This window comes from Larimichthys crocea, chromosome IX, assembly GCF_000972845.2.
Source record: "Larimichthys crocea isolate SSNF chromosome IX, L_crocea_2.0, whole genome shotgun sequence".
NCBI classification, from domain to species: domain Eukaryota; kingdom Metazoa; phylum Chordata; class Actinopteri; family Sciaenidae; genus Larimichthys; species Larimichthys crocea.
Genome location: NC_040019.1, coordinates 6,692,892 through 6,709,547, shown reverse-complemented (window position 1 = coordinate 6,709,547; position 16,656 = coordinate 6,692,892). Strand labels below are relative to the sequence as shown.

At 40.1% G+C, this 16,656-nt stretch overlaps 1 protein-coding gene across 2 annotated transcripts in view; it reads left to right on the top strand.

Annotated features, from left to right (window-relative positions):
* rai14 (retinoic acid induced 14) overlaps window positions 1–16,081 on the top strand; it is a 37,779-nt gene extending 21,698 nt beyond the window's left edge. Inside the window, exons 4-21 of one of the 2 annotated variants that reach the window (XM_019271916.2) lie at window positions 1,209–1,297; window positions 1,578–1,642; window positions 2,761–2,818; window positions 3,305–3,375; window positions 7,148–7,254; window positions 7,395–7,579; window positions 8,067–8,092; window positions 8,392–8,478; window positions 8,898–8,987; window positions 9,406–9,543; window positions 10,125–10,226; window positions 10,761–11,474; window positions 11,584–12,068; window positions 12,311–12,479; window positions 12,572–12,739; window positions 12,873–13,031; window positions 13,138–13,203; window positions 14,095–16,081. In XM_019271916.2, the coding sequence (XP_019127461.2) occupies window positions 1,209–1,297; window positions 1,578–1,642; window positions 2,761–2,818; window positions 3,305–3,375; window positions 7,148–7,254; window positions 7,395–7,579; window positions 8,067–8,092; window positions 8,392–8,478; window positions 8,898–8,987; window positions 9,406–9,543; window positions 10,125–10,226; window positions 10,761–11,474; window positions 11,584–12,068; window positions 12,311–12,479; window positions 12,572–12,739; window positions 12,873–13,031; window positions 13,138–13,203; window positions 14,095–14,181 (2,866 nt within the window). In that variant the 3' untranslated portion in view covers window positions 14,182–16,081. The remainder of the gene's footprint in view (window positions 1–1,208; window positions 1,298–1,577; window positions 1,643–2,760; window positions 2,819–3,304; window positions 3,376–7,147; window positions 7,255–7,394; window positions 7,580–8,066; window positions 8,093–8,391; window positions 8,479–8,897; window positions 8,988–9,405; window positions 9,544–10,124; window positions 10,227–10,760; window positions 11,475–11,583; window positions 12,069–12,310; window positions 12,480–12,571; window positions 12,740–12,872; window positions 13,032–13,137; window positions 13,204–14,094) is intronic. The other variant, XM_019271917.2, reaches the window with a different exon arrangement.
* The last annotated feature ends 575 nt before the right edge of the window (window positions 16,082–16,656 follow it).

Below are 16,656 nucleotides of genomic sequence, written 5' to 3'. Positions count from 1 at the left end.
ATGTTTCTCTTCGTTTCCTGAAAGGTTGACATTTTGGACCATTCATTCAGGCTCTCTGACACTCGGTGTTTTCGAGAGCCAGTTTGTTTCTGCAGAGGCAGTGGAGCTCGTTGCCTCACTGATTGAGATTGCTGATAACGCAGAGGCTCGGTGTTAATATTTGACCTCTTTCTTTTATTGAAACACAACACCCACTGACCTCAATGTGTTAAGCAGCTCACGCAGAGCGAGGGACATCAAAACACAGGAGCAATAGGCAAGGAAAGGCGGATGCACAGATTCTCACATGCTGAAATAAACACACAGGCTTTTTTTTGTTGTTTTTTTTTGTTCCCCCAGTAGTTCACATCCTTGACCTTTTCTTTGTGTGCGTGTGACTGGAGCACAGAAACACACATGCAGATGCATTCTTGCAGCCTTTGCAAATCATGATGAATGTGGCGGTTTGGGATCTCAACGCTCCAATCTTTTCAGGACACACAAAGGAGTCTACAGTATCTCTATGGTGATAAAACCTGATTGAAAGGCATGTGGGCATTATTGTGAGAGTGTGTGAGTGTGTACCCCACGGACACACACCAAGGGAAGGCTGGGCATGTGTAGTGTTTTTTTTTTTTTTTTCATTCTGCTCACTGAACTGGAAAGGGGTTGTATTGATTGCCTGCTGCACACATATGCACAAACAGACAATTCAGAAACTGCAAGATGTGGTTGTACAGTGCTGTACTATTTCATGGCCGGGTGTGCGGACTTCCTGAAGTCTCCCACAAGTCACTGCACCTGGCCAAGAAGATCAAAAAGACTTTAAAAATGAGGTACAATTTGTTAAGTAGAAGTTTTGGTAGATTTTGTTACCTTTTGGACAGAGCCACGCTCAGTGCGTCCCCCTATTTCCTGCAGACTGAAGCTTCATATTTCCCTAAATGTTCTTTTAATGGTTATGTATTTTATTTAGACAGGGAGTAATCAATCTTCAGTGGAAAACAAACAGGCAGCTTCATTAGACACGACAGCAGAAAAGTGGGATTGATAGTTATTGATAAGACTTTGTTTACACACACTTCTCCAGCATGAGTTCACCACTAGAGATGAACGATTTCCCATGTCATGAAATCTATGTTTTATAGCTGTCATACAAATATCTCTGCTGTTGTGATTTTACAACTAACAATTACTGCATTTGTTCTTTGGTTTGTGTTTGTGTGTAGTCTTCATGTGGCAGCTGCTCGCGGTCAGACCGACTGTCTATCTGTCATCCTGGCCCATGGAGCTGACCTGTCAATCACTGATGCCGCAGGTATGTACTGTTGTATTTAGGAATAATAGAACATGTGACCGTTGCTTTAAATCTTATTTATTACTGCATAAATTTGATTTTATCAATAATTACTGTAAATATAAAGTTGAATGGATAGTGGTTGGAATGGTTAGTGGATATCTATCTGGTTTTGGCACAGACAGATTTCCCTTTCAGATGCTTTCTTAAGGCCTTTGTCTTTTTCATTTTATCCAATTTGTCACTCAATTCTTTGGTCTAATGAAGATCTCAACTCAGACCTTTCTTGATTTATGTTCAGGTTACAATCCGTTACACCTGGCTGCCAAAAACAATCATGTCGAGTGCTGCAAAAAGCTCATTCAGGTAAGCTGGATAAAGTATCTCTAAAATAGCTTTGTCATATATACTGTGACAACTTGCTGCAATCTATCAAGCCATGTATTTTACACACAATATGGTCCCACAGTGAAAAGATACGACATGGTTTTTGATTTAATATAATGGCCGTACAGATTTTTTTTTTTAGGTTCAGTTAAATGTTTTCAAGATGTGTTGTACAACAGTAAGTGCAGAAAAAGAAAGAAATATGGAAGTAGGAATGTTTTAATGGCAAAGCATCCACTCACTCAGCAGGACTTCTTCTTGGACCCATTACTTGGTGTAACAAATAAGGAATGTGTGAAAGCAGGAGCATGAACCACGCTCTGAATAGTCTCACTATTCTGTTAAGATGTCTGAAACCAGACAGTTTGACTGATTCATTTCTTCAGTCTGCTGATCGTGCGTGTGCACAGATCAGCAGATCAGGAGGACACAGACACACACACACTTTCACACAAACATACACCATCTTTCTCCTTTGATCTGCTGACCTAACTATCCCATGACATACACCTGCCTGTTCAAACATCCACACAAGTCTCCCCTAAACACTGTTTTACCCTGGTGCCCCAAACGGCTGTGTTCTAACAAACCTTTGTGACTTTACTGGACATGAAGTTGCACCAAATAATGCCGGTTTGTTGCCAGAATTTTGTTACTTGCAAAGTGTTATTTTAGTTGCTTTTATCCCTAAAATGTGTAGCAGGACACAACTTGCAAACTATGAAGAGAAACGATCAAAAATAGAAAATAAACACCACTAACATTATTGCTGATGCTCTACAGCAGGGTGAAATGTATTGTGAGAATTATGTGGACACATTCTGGGACATACACAGGCACATTTTTTGAAAAGTGTTGGAAATCCTTCAGGGAAATATCAGAAGTTGCTATATTAGCAGTAGATGTAGCAGGTTGATAGAGCGTGGAAACTAAACGTAATCACAACAGTTCTTCACATAACAAGCAATCAAGTGTATTGCATTCTACAGACTAACAAAAAAAAGTGTAAGAGTGTTCAACAATGGACTTACCTTTTTATAATCATCCATAATTCATGTATAACATTGATTTTCACTCAGCTATGTTTCCCCTTTCAGAGTAAATGTCCTATTGATGCCGCAGACAGCTCAGGAAAAGCCGCTCTGCATCACGCAGGTAAGTGTCTTGAGAGTTCATTAAACAAAAGTGCTTTTATCGAAGATTAGTCTGCTTAGAAGAGGACGTGGGAAAATATCTTGTGAGATTAAATTTAAGATTTTTTTGATTAAATCATTTGGAATTAATTGATGGTTTTCAGCCCAGTTTGTTTTAGTCAAAGTTTCCCATAATGCTCATTGTTTCAGTGGGTTATCTTTTCATGAGGCTGTGAATTTCTTTCTTTTCTTTCTTCTTTCTTTCTTTATTTTGTGTTCAGTGCGGATTTAAATTTGTATCCATAAAAATCCATAATCCATAAGCCTGCCAATGTTCTTCGATGAAAAGGAAAGTCCAGTCTTGTCTGACTTAATTTGGTACTTTGGAAATGTGAGATGGGGACAAAGGAGAGACGTTTCTTGTTAAATTAAATCCTAGACCACACAACACTCTCTGGACACCTGTGTGCTTCTGTTCCTTGTCTGACTTGTTTTATTTCATCCTCAGCTGCCAGCGGGAACATCCAGACCGTCCAACTGCTGTGTGAACTCAAAAGTCCCATCAACCTGAAAGATGCAGTATGTACTTTCATTATTACTTCCACACTTATTTTTCCTGGCAGGATAATAAGGGCCTCTGAATCAGAATAAAGACGACATAAATGCTTTATTCAGTTCTCCTTCATATCGCTTTCTGCTGTTATTTCCAGAGAGGATTTTATGGAATTTGTCCAAGGAAGGTTAATCACTGTTTGCACATTTTGGATTGTCTTTAAAGATTTAGCTTTACATCTATTATTCCTGTGTTTGCAATAGGATGCTTTCTGTGTCTATCTACTGTCAAAATGTCTAATTAGAGTTTGTCTGCATCCCTTAATGTGTTTTAAGTTTGAGAGAGCCGAGGCAAAATAACTTCAGTTGTCTCTCGCAGTTGTAAATCTACAATATGAAGCATCCTCATTAATTGAAATGTTCGTGTGTGTGTGTGTGTGTGTGTGTGTGTGTGTGTGTGTGTGTGCATGGGCACGTATGTGTGAATGTGTGTGGGGTAGAGGGTCAGTGTACTGTGGGAAATCTGCACTACAGCCGCAGACATGTGGTCTCCATTGCAGTGACGCTCCATGCCTGTGGTTTTTACCCAACTGAGATGTGTGCACATGAAATTGTTCGTGTGTGTGTGCATGTGTGTGTGTAAAAGAAAAAGAGAACAAGCAAGAAAAAAGAAATAGAGAAGAGAGTCTGTTGCCCATTTATTTCCCTTTTTATTATCATGCCACAGCTGGCCTGCTGGAGATAAACACACTCAGACTCACTCTCTCTCGAACACACTCAGCGGTCTCATAGCCTACATGTAAAGATGCTATGTTACTGTTAATTAAAATTTATTGCCGCCTCATGCTTGTTTAAGCCTGTAACAAGTTGTATGTTGTGGCTTTAAAAACTTGTTCATGCTACTACTTTGTACAAAAGGCTTGTAAGAACTTTAAAGCTAAATTATAGGGTTCCTGAAATCCTGTTACAATTGGAGCAAACCCAACCAGACATGCTAGTTTTTTTTCTATATTTTTTTTGTCCTTTTAGGAAACTATAACCAGCATGGGCAAAACTTTGATTTATTGTTTGCTGTTAGTGGACATACAGACTACAAAGTTGTATGGAACATATTGCTGTTTCTGTGCCGAGTGGAACATGCCAGCTTGTTAGCCTCAGGCATACATCACGGCTGTAAGAAATATCCATATCTGATCTATATTTAACTCGAAACAGAGGAACATCTGCCAGGTCTTACATGTATCAGATGAAGAATGTATATAGAAAATCGGGTAAATGAAAACTTAAATTCTGCTCCGAGACAGTGGTGCCTTCTTATGTTTTCAGTTAGAAAGCAACATATTTCTTTCTTACTTGAAATTATCTGTCAACTGCAGGGTGCTGAATAAAGCATTGCAATATAGCAGAATTAAAAAAAAAAGTCAGGAGGAACATCTTAAAGTTCAGCTCTGTGGGACTGTTGTTTGGAGAAGATATGTCATCCGATTGTGAATTGTAGCCTTAAGTGACAAATGATAGTAAGCATGTGTATTCTAGGCAGTACTTTAAAAGTTTAAATAGGCATGACTCAGCTCTAGCTCTCACATACTGGGAAGTAGCTTGGTGAGTGATTACTTCCACCAGTACTAAACTACAAGTTGAGTTGCATTTGCATTTGATTTCTAGCAATGATTCCCTTTCGTTTTTTGGATATTTTTATCTCCTCAGGTCTCTCAAATCATTTAAATTAAACAATCTGATAGACATTGGTCCTTTTTCCAGGGTTGCATGCTAAACAGTTTGAGAGCCACTGGTTTTAAGTATCCCTCTCTTTACTCCTCACTCAGCAGCATATAAGGTGATAGAAGTGGCATAATTGTCTGGCACAACGACCACTTCAATCATTTCTCCTGTCACTTTTCATGAGTAAGAGATGGTATGAAACAAAATGCCCTTTTTAAAGTAGTAGGTCAGTGATGAGGTCAGGAGGGAAGAAAGTGTTCAGGAGCCTCTGATGTCTTATGCTGTATTATTTATTGATGTTTTGCCAAGGAGAAGTAGAGACACTCTCAAAGTTCATCAGAAGTGCCTGAGTCGGTCTCACATTCTGACGATTTGTGATGGTGGATAAACTTTAAACCCAAAGGTCACACCCCAAATACTTTACGCCCAGAATTAGTCAAAGAGAATGTTTTTACCCATGGAGGTGTTATTGTCAGCATATTCTAGTCTGGGGACACAGATGTCTGTTTACGCAGATTAGAACGTCAACAACCAGCTATCTATTATGTCTAAGAAGGCAGCAATAGGTCTCTTCGACCCTGGCCACCACAGTGTTGAGATATGGTGGCACCTAGTCAAAGACAAACAATTAATACCGCCGAGGACCTCAAGGCCCACACATGACCATGTGTAGCCTAAGGATAGAAAATTCCATAACACACACTACAGCAGCACCTATCACAGCTTATTTATTTACTAAGAAATTATGAGCATCTGGTCAATATACAGGGTCAGTTGATGACATTTTAATTGCACAACAACAACAAGGCGAGAAAACATCACAAACACAAGACTAGAAGCTGCTATGTTTACTAAGGTTGACTTTTTTTCCCCTCATAAGTTGCAGTTTTATAGCCAACTTCAACTCCTCCAATGTGTGTATTATTGCCCCATTAGGAGTGTATTAAGCTTAAAACAGGGGCATGTTTGTATGTGTTTTCCTTGACTGACAGGCTTGTCATATTATCGCACTAAGCTGTGATAATTGCTGTCTACTTGCCGAGGCTTTATCTTGTTTCCTAAATGTGGTATTCTGGCTTTAAACTGAGGAGATGCCAGCAAGTTGTGAACAAAAGCAAGTGCAGACATGCAAACACTTATACACCTGTGCTTTCACATTCACCCACACAGAATATATGACTCTGGAAAAGCAAAAAAAAAAGCAAAAAAAAAAAAGGTTTCTGTCGTTTAGATTCCAGAGCAAAAATGGTTCAGTAGAAACACAGACTGAGCAGAGCAGACACAAGGCTGTTAAAGTCTTTAACAGAGCTAAGAGGAACCCACAACATAGTTCTGTTCTCTGTGGCATGTGGAAGCAGCAGGCTTGTAATATAAAACACAAAGCTATGCTGACACACTTTACTGTTTCTTAACATTCCTTTACTTTTTTCTAGTTGGACATGACTTTGGATTTTTTTTTAAACTTAGTTTTACAACATAGATGATCTGTAGAAATGTCTGTTTAATATTGACTTCTTTAACTGTTGTCCTAATGTCATCTTAGTGAAGATGATGTGGGCATTACCTCCTTCCAGGCTGCACACCACCCTCTATAAACCCAGCCAATCAAATGTTTATGTTAGATTTAGGTCATAGATAGCTATGGCTAGGTTAAATGTCATGCTTGGGGTTAGGCTCTGTCAATCCTGATGAAAAATGTGGGATGTCTACGTTGCATGAAATACTGTCCCGGTTCCCTAACTCAGGGCAGTAAACTCTGCTGAGCCAGCCCATTCATTTAGAACTGGAAATATATCATTTTCGGGATTTTCCCGAAACTACGCCACTCTTGAAAGTGGAACAACTTTTGGCTCTTCTTTTTATCTGCTGGGAAATTCATTTAGGAGACATTCACTCCATTTTCACGTGGATCTGAGATTTCTCTCACCACACAGACACTCACCATAACTCATGTCTAGGCCCACATCCTCATGTCACACAAGATAAATTATGCAGGTGTGTGTTATATTGGTTTGTTGTCCTTCCATAAGATGATCTCAGACATATCTAATGTTTCCAATGTCTGTTTGTTCCAAAGGACGGGCTCACTCCCTTGCTGTTGTCAGCCAAACACGCTCATGCTGAAGTATGCAGCACTTTGCTAGACTGCGGTGCGGAAATCAATACTTCTGACAACAGTGGCAGGTACAAACAGAGTCAAGACATGCACAGAGCATTCAGAAATGACACATGTAACAGTAGTGATGACTGATTTAAGACACTCATGTTCATGAATAATGGTAGATGTTGCAGTGGTAATCCGTATTTGTGTTTCTGTGTTGCAGGACGGCCTTGATGCTTGCCAGCGAGTCCAATGCCGTTTCTGTTGTTGAAGTCTTGGTTCAGCGAGGAGCAGATCTGTCGGCTATAGATTCACAAGGCCGTGACGTCCTACATTATAGCAAGCTGTCAGGCAACTCTGAGGTCAAAACCGCCCTCGCTGCTGCCCTGAACAGACAACAGATCTCAGGTAAGAGTCATGCAAAGACACAGAGAGTACAGTAAGGCGGCAAGGTAAGTATTTGGTGTGTGTACATTATCAACGTTTTATGACCCTTATACAAACACACATGCTTGTTTTGTGACTTGAGGATGCTGCATTACTTTGCATTGTTTCCTTTGAGACTTAATGTAAGTTTAGTAATAATCACAATACAAATCTCAATATTAACTGGATGATGTTGTGTCGTATTTTTTCCATCACATGGAATTACAGTCCCCAGAATGTCCCCTCAACATTATCAATACCAACACACACACATACACACGTATCACTCTGTGGGGTAGATGTGTACCACACTAGTTTGAACACAAAGTCAACACTGCCATCTGGTGGCTATTGTTAGTATTGTTATTTTCTGTATGCTTGGTGGAAACTGTTGGCTACCTGTAGTGGAAAAATGTAAAATATTTAAAAGAAAACTGTAATTATTTTTTTATGTTTTCTCCTTTTGCAGATGCAAAGTCTCCTAGAAGTCCTCAGGTAAGACACCAGTCTTGTACCTTTCTTTACAGGTCCTCAGGCAGGCAAAGTTATGTCTACTACACCTGAATCTACAACCAAACAACTATTAATGACAATAAAGAAGTCTAAATTAGTTTTTAATATTACTAAATAATGAACAAAAGCCAATTTTAGGCTAATTTCAGTTGCTATTTTTAGAAAACAAAACTGTAGCACTCATTGATTGACTCTCCTTTTACTAACCAGCACTGAATCCCACTTTTCTTTTTCTCTCTCTTTTCGTTGCCTTTCCTCTGTCTCTTTTGCTGGCTCCTCAGCATGATCAAGTAGCTAAGCTAAGTGATGAACGGATCACAACTCCCAAAAAGCGAAAAGCACCTCCACCTCCTATTAGCCCACTGCAGGTAAATGCATGTCTGTGTATCTGTCTGCTTGTATCAGTTTGCCACTCTTTACATTAATGCCTGTCCACAGTATATTCATAAAATATGTCCCTTTCCCTGTTTACATATTATATTATTATTCTCTCTGTCAGTCAGTCTTCTTTCGTCAGTTTGTCAGAGTATGACAAAGTATTGCACTCATGTAGTATGTTTATGTTATGTTATGTTATGTTATGTACTAATGTCTTTTGTTTTCCAGAGGTCAGGACTAAAAAATGTGCTCATTATGAACAACTCAGGCAGTAATAACAGTAAATAGTCTCTGTGCCAACAGATTATGAACATAATGCAATTATTTGTTTTTGATACTTAAATCTTTATTTCCAACCAAATCATGACAAGCCTTTGAGGGGAAACTAATCAACTTATTCCTTCTTCAGAGCGCTGGACCCTCTTCTCCTTCAGCCGTTACCTCCACTGGCACTCCTGCATCCAACAAAAGTGACACTCCCAAAACATTCAGCTACAAGGTAATATAACAAAACAAATTATTAAAGGAAAAGAAAGTTGAATAAATGCACAATTATTTACACAAAATTTTAGACCCACAAAATCTGAATAATTAAAAAGCATATAAATTAAATATGAAATCACTGTTTGGTTTCTTTGTGACCCTAAAAATATATAAATATAAAAATATTAGTATAAAAACAGATGGAAAGCAGCATTAACATTACAGATGGCATCTCATGTACCAGTTATCTTACATTTTGACCTCCCTACCTTTTACCCTCTGTTGACCATTTTTCCTTTATCCCTTTCCCTTTCTCCTCCATCTCTCACCTTTTACTCTCTGTTTCACCTCCTTCACCACCTTCCTTCATCTCCTGCTCTTCTTCCCTCCCATTCCTTCTTTCCGCGCCACTCCTCCCCTTTGTCATTTCAAAGGAGGATGAGGTTAGAGGAACAGCACTGAAAGAGGAGGTTGAAAAGCTCCATGAAGAGAGAAACATGTTGCTGGAGACAATCGAAGACCTGAAGCAGACGGTGGAGCAGACGGGGACTTTTCCTGAACCGGATACGAAGGTGATTAACAACTTAGTAACACTATAGTGACGTGTTTATATTGCATATATAGCAGATTTGAAAACAGATGTTGTGACTAGAACAGGAGACTAAAGGTAAATGACGTCAGACTTTTTAAAGCAAAGCATTAAAACACACACAGTACAGTAGATTATAATATTAATTGAATATAATGATTGGTGTATAAAACACATTGTGAATGAATCATCAACTAAATAAACTAAATGTTTGCCTGATTGGATGAAGAGAATTGAACCATTTTTGGGCTTGATGTAGCTAGACATTTTTACATGGTGACTTTTGATCCATTTAAACTTTTTTTCTATGTATCACAAGTCTAGTAAAAGTCTTTGTTGTTGTTAAAATCTTACATCAGCACTACTTTTCTAAGTTTTGTACAACAGACAGCTGTGTAGTTCTTAACTTTTTCACCTTGGGCATTCTTGAAGGAGGTCTAACCTAAGCTTTAGACATGCTACAACTCGTTTGTTTTTCACTTGGGAGCTAGTGGTCCTTAATATCGCTCTCCGTGCGCCTCTGCACATGAATGTATGTGTGTGTGTGTGTGTGTGTGCTGACAGGCCGAGCACAGTTTTACAGCGTCTGCAGCTCTGGTTTCTGCTCTGCAAGCGAAGATTACTGCTCTTACTTTGGAGAACCAGCAACTTGCAGGCAAACTCAAGGTAAGTAATCCATTCATTCACCAGGACACTGAAGGTGAGGGCAGGACATTATACTGTATTTATGAGCTGCTGCACATTTTAAATGTGAGAGGATATGAGCTTAAACTAAAAAAACAGCATTAACAAAATTTACAGAAAACATAATAATTCGGATAAGTTTATTGTTTAGTTTATTCTGATAAATTAAAATAATCTATCAAATTACATTTATTTAAGCCTGTCTAAAAATAATACTCATATGCCTTTGGTGTTTTCTACTACTTTTCACAAAAATCATCCTAACCCAATAAAAAACATAAAAATACTGGAAGTGATATTATTTCAATCAAAGGAAATTTAAAGGAAAGGAAATTAATGCTACAACATTAGTCATATTTTGACATATTTTTAACATTCTCTGAAATGTGAGTTTGTTGTTTCTTTGATATTTGATATAGAAAAATAACTGACACCAGCTTTGTTTGCTTTGTTCGTTACATTTTCACTTAACCTCACGCTTAACTCTTTTTACCCCCCCGCACCCTCACCTCACAGAAATATCCATCCGTCCAAGGAAGCGAGGACCTGAAGGAGACTAGCCGTCCAAACAGCATGGCCTCCAACGCCTCCTTCCACTCCACCCAGGATGAGTTTGAGTCACTGCCGCAAGTGCCCTCCACCACCCAAGTGGAAAGGGAAGGTGGTGTTTCGGTCAGACGGGAGGAAGAAGAGAGTGAAGGGAGCAAAGAGGAGATCAGACTGTTGAGACAGGCGCTGGAGAACGTTCAAATCAAACTGCTAGAGACCAGGAAGGAAAACCGCTCGCTTCATGCACAGCTGAAACCTGAGCGAGGCAGAGAAAGAGAGGAGTATGAGAGCGTGAGGGAGAAAGGAAGAGAGGAAGAGTTGATGGAGAGTCTAGCAGAGCTTCAGGCGAAGCTGACAGACACTCAGGAGAGATACCACCAAGCTGTGGAGGAGGTGGACGAGCTGAGAGAGCAGATGGGAAGGGGAGGAGTCGAGCTGATGGAGAAACAAGAGGTCCTGAGACGTACGTCATCCACACTTGAACATGAAGTAAAACAGCTGAAAGCTCAGCTCGTCCAATCAGGATCTGAGCAAGAGAAAGCAGCTCAACGGATCAGACAGCTGGAGGAGGCGCTGAGGAGGGTGGAGGAGGAAAGACGGAGTGTAATGGAGAAAGAACAGAGGACTGCAAAGATTGAGGAGCTGTACAAGGAGGCACAGGAGGAGATTAGGATGTTACAGGTAGATATTCTTCTTCACTCTGAATTTCTGTAGGACTGCTACTGTTTCTCTTCACTTTGTCCTTTTATTAAATCATTCATCCCTTCATCTATTCCTTGTTGTACTTTAGGAGGCTCTGAGGGGCACAGTACCAGTTGAAGCTGCTGCTAAAGACTTTGAGGAAATGAAGGCAGAGCTAAACGAGGTTATCGCTGGGCTGCAGCGCCGCTTGCTGGAACTGTCGCACTCCTACAGCGAGACTAAAAGTCAGTTAAGTGCTGCACAGAAACAGCTGGCTGAAGCCCAAGCTGAGAGCACTGCGGCCTCATCTCCCTCCTCTGAACATCAGCAACAAGTCCAGGTGCTAAACAGCAAGGTGGAGGAGCTGCAGACGTTGCTAGCTGAGACAGAGAAGAAGCACACCGTCTCTTTAGAGGAGATTTTGCTGCTGAAGCATGAGGCAGAAGTTCAGGCGCAGAGCTCAGTGTCACTCGCCGACCACACGCAGGTGATGTCATCTCTGGGAAATGCCATCAAAGAGTTGGAAAGCCAATCAGAAGCCCTAAAAGAGCAGCTACACCAGAAAACCATGCAGGTGGAGGCTCTTCAGAGCAGGTGAGGGTGAAAACTGATAAGTCTTTTTCAGTTTTTACTACACAGTGTTACAGATGGATGTCAGGGTGGAGGTGAGACTTATTAGATTGTATATGAGCAAGTGCAAAAGCAGTGAAGAGAAGTAACTAATTATTTCTTCTACTTTAGCAGTGCTAAGGACCATATCTCAATATTTTGTGGTCACTAGACAAACTACTTGCTAACTGTCACCCATGTGATTCTTGTGTCTATTTCACAAAAAGGCTGACAGCAGAGAAAGATGTCACCCCAGACGACTCAGTCTCCCGTGCGGAGCACGAGACCACGCGAGAGCAGCTAGAGGGCGAGGTGAATCACCTGACGCAGCTCCTCCAGGGGGCCCTCAGGAAGCAGGACGAGATGGCTCTGGAGGCTGCTGATGCATGGCAGAAGGTGAGAGGAAAGAGGAGCCCGAGGGGGGCAGAACGAAACAAGATGGAGGATCTTGAGTGTAAATTATGTAAAACTGCTTATCTACTCATCAGGCACGGGAGAATCGTGCGGAACGGGAGGCCCTGCAGGAGTTGGTGATGTCGAGGGAGAAGGAGAACCAGACGCTGACCTCCAGGCTGGCCGAGTCACAGGATGCTGTGAGTCAGCTCAAACAGCTGGTGGAGAATCACGTGGCCTCAGAGAGAGAGAAGAACAAGAGGGTGAGTAAACATCAGAAACAACACCACTACTGTAGCACTTTAATTAAACATGAATTCTCAGTCAAATCAGACAAAAAGTCTCCTTTTAAAGTTAATTGTTTCATTAAGAGCTCTCTACGTGTGTCCCTCACAGATAGATGACCTGTCACGGGAGGTGGGGAAACTGAAGGATGCCTTAAACAGCCTATCACAGCTCTCCTACACCTCTGGTTCTCCCTCCAAGCGACTGCAGCAGAACCAGCAGCTGGAAACTCTGCAGCAACAAATCAAACAGCTACAGTACCAGCTATCTGTAAGATTTGTCCACCATGTGTTTTAGAGAACACACGCTCATGTTGAAACACACAGGAGTGTGCCGCACTTTAATACCTTGTATTTACCTCATGTTTTCTGTGTAGGAGTCGAAGAAGCAGCACAATGAGATAGTGTCAGTCTACAGGATGCATCTCCTCTATGCTGTCCAGGTAAAGCCATCTTTTAATTTTGCCAAAGACTGGATCGAGACCAAATTTGGCGCAGGTTTTTCCGTTCAATGCTTGCATTTTGGCTGCAGTGGTGCCCTCCCAAAAAAGAACTCTGCAGCGAAGAAGTTGAGCCAGATTCAACTTTTGGAGAAATGCAACTTGACGTCACACTGTGGCAGCCAATCAAATGATTAGACTGGTCAAACTGCTCCACAATCAGCCTGAAATGTGACTGAAATGGAGCCTGATGCAGGAGGATTTATGGACTTAACTCTGTTGAGTTCTGGCTTTGTTTTTTTCATGTACCCAGCTTCTAAATCTGTGTACATGCAATTTATGCTGTAAACAGTGACAAGATAAAGTTTTGTAGGTTTGTGTCCGATGGTTTGAGGGAAAGAGTGAGCATTGGTGAATGAGAGTGAGGAAGCGCGGCCATCAAGAAAGCTGGTTAATCAGCAAAATAAGTTAAAATATATGAATAAAGTTATACATAGTGGTTATGTTAAGCACAATTAAACACATCCCCAACACACCGCTGCACAACTCTGCGGTGTTTCAAAACATATTTTCTTACTAGTGGTAAGTAGTTGAAAGTTTTGAAATCTCCATCTCTAAAGTTTCTGTTTCTATCCTCATACATGGATGACACTGCATCGGAGGTACTCATGGGATCATTTCTTTGGTAGAACATACTTAAAACATGTCGTGTCAGTTGTTTCAAGGGTCATTTTCAATGCCATTAGCACCAAAAACACCTGTCATCCAATGTATTGGGGTAGCAGCAGAAATCTTAGACAGACATCTCAAAATCTGGACAAACCAACATTAGCGTCTATTGACATTGTGTATTGACTTTAGTGAGTTAACTGAACCTGTGCTGTGTGCCTTCAGGGTCAGATGGACGAGGATGTGCAGAAAGCCTTGAAGCAGATCCTGATGATGTGCAAGATGCCAAGCCAAGCCAAGGAGACCTGCTGAGAGACTCACTGGGCCCGGTTTCCCAAAAGCACATTGTGAACTCACAAAACATGTCCGCCAGTCTGAATTCACACGTGGCTTTTGCTGTTCACAAGCAAAGAACCAACACGCGGTGCCTCTGGATAAACTTTGAGTATTTGTTAACGAGGAATAGGTTTACAATCATACGTTCATTGCCTTTTTTGCTAACGTCATTTTGTTATGATGGAAGTTGTTTTTGGGAAACCCCCAGCCCAGCCAAGAGATGCTGTACATCAGCCAACTGACCATTCAAATGAACGGGCGGTTATCTTCTGTGAACCAGCCAAACTTCTAATCTCAGTATGTGCATGTTAACACTGTCAACGTGCAGTAACCTTTAAATCACATGCAGTTGGACCAGTGTGATGATACAAACATGCATGTGTGTGCACACTAATCAGTCCAATGAAAACAAGTGACTTTTCAGTGTGGTCTGTTTCTGTTACAATGTGCGCATAGAGAAATAAAAGCCTCAGTTAGCGCTGCTGTTAATAGTATCTATTTTATGATACAACAGTGTTTTTACTTGTTCAATGTTTCATGGTTGTCAACATCTAAATTATTTGTGCCCTCTTTAACGATGCATGTGACTTTTCTCAACGCCAGCACAAAAATCTCATAGAAATGTTTTTCTTTCTTTTGGCCCGCACTTCATTTAAGAAAATGCATGCTACTGTTTGTATTGCTATTTTCCTATTAGCACAAAAATTTATAAAAAAAAATGTATTTTACTGAATTGTATTATCATGTTTTCTAAGTTACTGTACGTAAATGAAGATTTTTGATGGCCTGTGTGTTTTGTGTGAATGAGATGCCTTTTCCTCGAGTATAACAACACACTATTTGGTCTAGCAACACTCAAATGTGTTTATTTTCCTGTTATTATTCATATTTTACACATATGGGATTCATAATTGTTCACTGTAATTAAAAAACAAAAAAACTGTTCAATTCAGTTGTAACAAAAGCCCAACAGTATGGACTCAGAGGATGGTTAGGTTAGGTAAGATATTTTTAGTTCTTACATTTCCTCTCCTCTTGTCTACTTTTACACGTTGGTCTTTTGTCCTTACTTGAAAAGCATGCATGTGTTGGCTGAAAGTAAATGGTTGCAGCTAGAGTTCTGTCTGTAATCAGTATTTTTCTGGCTCTGCAGTGTATTCTAACTGAGAATTACCACCAATATCACAACTTAACAATTGTCATAGATGCCAATATCACCAGGCTTTCCTTGTACCATCTTATTAATTTATTTCAACTGCCATGTTGAATGTTTTTTTTATTTTTTATTTCCTGTATTTGATTCAGCCATCTCTTTCAGTGTTTTCTTTGTAGGTACGGATATACACTGTACAGTGTTTTGAGGATACATTTCACATACATTTCTTTGACTTCTAGAGACTTCTGAACTGTTTTCACATCACACTCCTTTGCCTTAGTACTGTACGTATAGCCATACGCCCTCAGTTATCACCTTTTCCTTTGAACGGTGTTCAAGATTATTAAGAAGACACCTAACACTACCGCTGTTTAACTGTAGTCAGATTCAACATGTTTTATATGTGACTGAAGCTTCTTGTTTCTCACTCAGGAACTTTTTTTTACTGAACATGATTTGTTCGACCCTGAGTAGAGATCTTGCTTTATTTCATAGGATGGAGAATATCATAAACAATCTCTCTCTCTCTCTCTCTCTCTCTTTTTTTCCTCTGAAGGCCTTGACTGAAATGTTTTGTAACAAGAAAGGGAAAAGAAAGAAACGACTCTCCTCTTGGTTGTTTCTTTTTTGTAGTGACAGTTTTGTAGTGACATGAAAAGAAAATGCTTGTTTGCCAACTGCTTCCACATTAATAAATTTTCAAGATACGGAACCATCATATGTCCATGTCTCATACTGAATATCCCTCACATATCAAAACATGTGCACTTGAGGGGTCAAAGCCAACGGGTGGCTGCGACTTACCCAGCTGCTAGATAAGTTTTACACATTTATATATTGCTCATTAGACGACGTGATTCCAGGAAAAATATTTGGGGAAAATAACGTTAAATAACTGCTACTGTGAAGACACTTCACCACAAGATAACTTGAAAACAATCCACAGAGACAAAAAGCTGTCAAAAATCCTCCTGGACAGGAATGACAACATAAAACTGTGTGACTTCAACATCACCAAAACCAGAGATGCAGGCTGCATTAGCTGGAATTATTATATGAAAGATAATTTAGCTTAATTTGAAGCCATAATAGAATTGCCAACCTCAGTGGCCACAGAAACAAAACCTTCTAGATAAAATTTAAATATGATCCAAGGCATTACATCAAATCGTGATGGTTATGGGCCTGTTAAATGTTCAGTTTCAATAAACCTTTGCTACCAAAGACAGAGGCTGTTCCTCTAGTTGCCCGAAATGGGACACAAGGTGGCGTCACTATAAAATTCATTTCAAGAA